A 3,295-nucleotide genomic window follows, 5' to 3' on the forward strand; every position below is an offset into this window, starting at 1 on the left:
TCCTTGAATCTAATTCATATTAGTGCTAATCTTTAAATAGATTTTTGGGCTAGATGCAGTGGTTCACACCTGTAATCCCAGCACTTTGGGAGGCCGAGGTGGGTGGATCACAAGGTCAGGAGTTTGACACCATCCTGGCCAACATGGTGAAACCCCATCGCTACTAAAAATACAAAAAAAATCAGCTGGGTGTGGTGGCATGTGTCTGTAATCTCAGCTACTCAGGAGGCTGAGGCGGAGAATTGCTTGAACCTGGGGAAGCGGAGTTTGCAGTGATCCGAGATGGCGCCATTGCACTCCAGCCTGGGCGACAGAGGGAGACTCCGTTGCAGGGCGGGGAAAAAAAGAACCTCTTTTGTCTCTTTATTTACTCAGATATTTTATGTTCTTTGGTGAAAGTCTTGCCTATTTCTTACTAAGTTTATTTTTAGTTATCTTATAGATTTTGTTGCCATCATGAATGGAATTTTTTCACTTTACGTTTTCTTTTCTTCTCTTTCTTTTCTTTTTTTTTTTTGAGACAGGGTCTTGCTCTGTCACCCAGGCTGGGGTGCAGTGGCATGCTCACAACTCACTGCAGCCTCCTGAACTTAAGGGATCCTTCTGCCTCAACCTCCTGAGTAGCTAGGACCACAGGTGCACACTACTAGGCCTGGCTAATTTTTTAATTTTTCTTTTTGTAGTGATAGGGTCTCATCATGTTGCCTAGGCTGGCCTCAAACTCCAGGGCTCAAACAGTTCTCCTGCCTCAGCCTACCAAAGTTCTGGGATTATAGGCGTGAGCCACTGCACCCAGCCCACCTTACATTTTCTAACTGGTTATTGCTGGTATGGTTTTTAAGAATGTGTTGATTTTTGTACATTAATCTTATAATCACCTACTTTATTGAACTTCCTATTCTAATGATTTTTTAGTGTATTCTCTTGGCTTTCCTAGGTGGACAATTATCTGTAAATTATAATGTTTCGTGACACCATTATTAATATTTATACGTCATTTTTTTCTCTTATGTCATTTCGTCGCTGGGATATCTGGGCTTGGTTGGGGGCCTGACCCAGGGCAGTCTCCTTGGCCAGTGTTACATTTTACATTTAAGGTGTACCTGCTATACATCATTTTACATCAAAGGGTGTATAAGAGGTACAGTAGCAGGGTGGGTGAATTCCAGACAGACCTTGAGGATAGAAACAACAAGGCAACATTCAATGAATAGAAAGTACAATGACTAGAGCATAGGGCACAAATGAGGTTGAGAGAAGCAAGAGATGGATTGGAGAGTAAGTTGAGGCTTGGTCAGAAGCCGCTAGGCTTTAAGGAGCAATTACTTTATTCAGAGGAGTTGAGAATTGAATGAAAGCTGTGTTAGGCAGAATGACCCTTTAAAGATATACACACCCTAATCCCTGGAACCTAAGAATTTGTTACTTGACGTGGCACAAGGGACTTCACAGATATAATTAAGGTTATGGGCCTTCAAATAGTGAGATTATCCTGGATTATTAAGGTGGGCCCACTATAATCACATGGGCCCCAAAAAGCAAAAAAGTTTCTCCAGCTGGAAGAGAAGCAAGATATGGTGGAGGGGGAATTTGGAGAGATTCAAAGAGTGAGAGAACCTGAAGGGGACCACATGGAAAGCATGAAAAGGACTGTAGGTGTGAAGGCTGACCCCTGGCGGATAACCAGCCAGGAAACGGGGGCTTGGCCCTACAGCATGAACTGAATTCAGCCAACAGCCTGAGTGAGCAAGGAAGTGGATTCTTCTCCAGGGCCTCCAGAAAGGAACACAGCCCTACCAACACCTTGGTTTTGGCCTTGTGAGACTCTAAGCAAGGACCCAGCTGGGCCTCACCATAACCAGATTTTGGCGTTCAGAACTCTGAGATGATTTTGTGTTGTTCTAACCTGCTAAGTTTATGACGCTTTGCCACAGCAGCAGTAGAGAACGAATGCAAAGGGGTTTAAGCAGGGATATTGTCAGATTTTGTGTTATTCAAAGACTTCTTGTGCCATGTGGAAATGGATTTGGAGAATGTAAATTTGGAGACAGGGAAACGTGTCTGTGGGAATGCTGTGATAGCACAGTCTAGGGTAGTGATTATGGGAAGGGGATATGATTTGAAATATGTCTGGGAGGCAAGAGTTGCCAGAACTAGTCAGGGACCGGATGTCAGTGGTTGGGGTGGGGAAGCAAGGATGACTGCTGCTTTCTAGCTTAGGCGCTGGCTGATGATGAAGCTGTTTCTTGAGATGGGGATGAGCGGGTTGGAAGATGCCATGATATGAAAGTGGTAACTCTTAAGTTGTTCTTCATTTGGAAATTCTCTCCATAGATACTTTATTTTAAGAGAGAATGTATCAATAAGATGAATGCTTTGTCTTTTAAGAACGAAACTTTTTCTTTTCTAGGTCATTTAAGAAATCATAAATCATGTGAAGATGGGACTCTTGGTATTTGTGCGCAATCTGCTGCTAGCCCTCTGCCTCTTTCTGGTACTGGGATTTTTGTATTATTCTGCGTGGAAGCTACACTTACTCCAGTGGGAGGAGGACTCCAGTAAGTATAGTCACTCTAGCTCATCCCAGGAGAAGCGTGTTTCAGGTCAGTTACTGGTTTTTCGTGTGGCTGCAGTGCTCTCATATTCTTCAGAGGTGGGCACTGAGTAAACTGAGCATTTCTGGGACTTTGACTTAGACATTGCTGCCGTTTTAGCTGGTATAGGCCAAGAACTTTGATGTTTTTGAAAAACTGCATGCCATGACAAATCTCTGTTCCTTTTACAAACTTGGTGAGAATGTGCCATTCTTCAATAAAAACCCAAACTATACTCATACTTCTAGTTCTTGAATGCTTTTGTTCTTTCTTTTTTTTTTTTTTTTTTCTGAGACCTCCGGAGACTCACTCTGTCGCCTGGGCTGGAGTGCAGTGGCCAGATCTCAGCTCACTGCAAGCTCCGCCTCCCGGGTTTACACTGCCTCAGCCTCCGGAGTAGCTGGGACTACAGGCGCCCGCCTAGTTTTTTGTATTTTTTAGTAGAGACGGGGTTTCACTGTGTTAGCCAGGATGGTCTCGATCTCCTGACCTCGGCCTCCCAAAGTGCTGGGATTACAGGCTTGAGCCACCGCGCCCGGCCGCTTTTGTTCTTTCTAATTGCTGTAGCATATTGCCACTCTTATTTTTCCATTTATTGCCTTAGGAATTAGTATTGGAGTTGGTTTCCATATGCCCTTAAAACATTCATCTTTGGCCGGGCGCGGTGGCTCAAGCCTGTAATCCCAGCACTTTGGGAGGCC

General features: G+C 44.2%; 1 protein-coding gene across 21 annotated transcripts in view; it reads left to right on the forward strand.

The window, feature by feature from the left end:
• Positions 1-2,409: 2,409 nt before the first annotated feature.
• The window catches only part of ST3GAL3 (ST3 beta-galactoside alpha-2,3-sialyltransferase 3), a 204,525-nt gene continuing 203,639 nt past the window's right edge, over positions 2,410-3,295 (forward strand). For 13 of the 21 annotated variants that reach the window (XM_011945654.1, XM_011945630.1, XM_011945640.1 and 10 more), the window contains exon 1: positions 2,410-2,558. Coding sequence is in view for 18 of the 21 variants with exons in the window: in XM_011945630.1 (XP_011801020.1) it covers positions 2,441-2,558 (118 nt within the window). In the remaining 3 variants the exon portion in view is untranslated. Of the gene's footprint in view, positions 2,604-3,295 lie in introns of all 21 variants that reach the window. The other 8 variants (XM_011945663.1, XM_011945625.1, XM_011945719.1 and 5 more) reach the window with 3 other exon arrangements.

The sequence above is a fragment of the Colobus angolensis genome, unplaced genomic scaffold, assembly GCF_000951035.1.
Source record: "Colobus angolensis palliatus isolate OR3802 unplaced genomic scaffold, Cang.pa_1.0 Scaffold106, whole genome shotgun sequence".
In the NCBI taxonomy this organism is placed as follows: Eukaryota; Metazoa; Chordata; class Mammalia; order Primates; family Cercopithecidae; genus Colobus; species Colobus angolensis.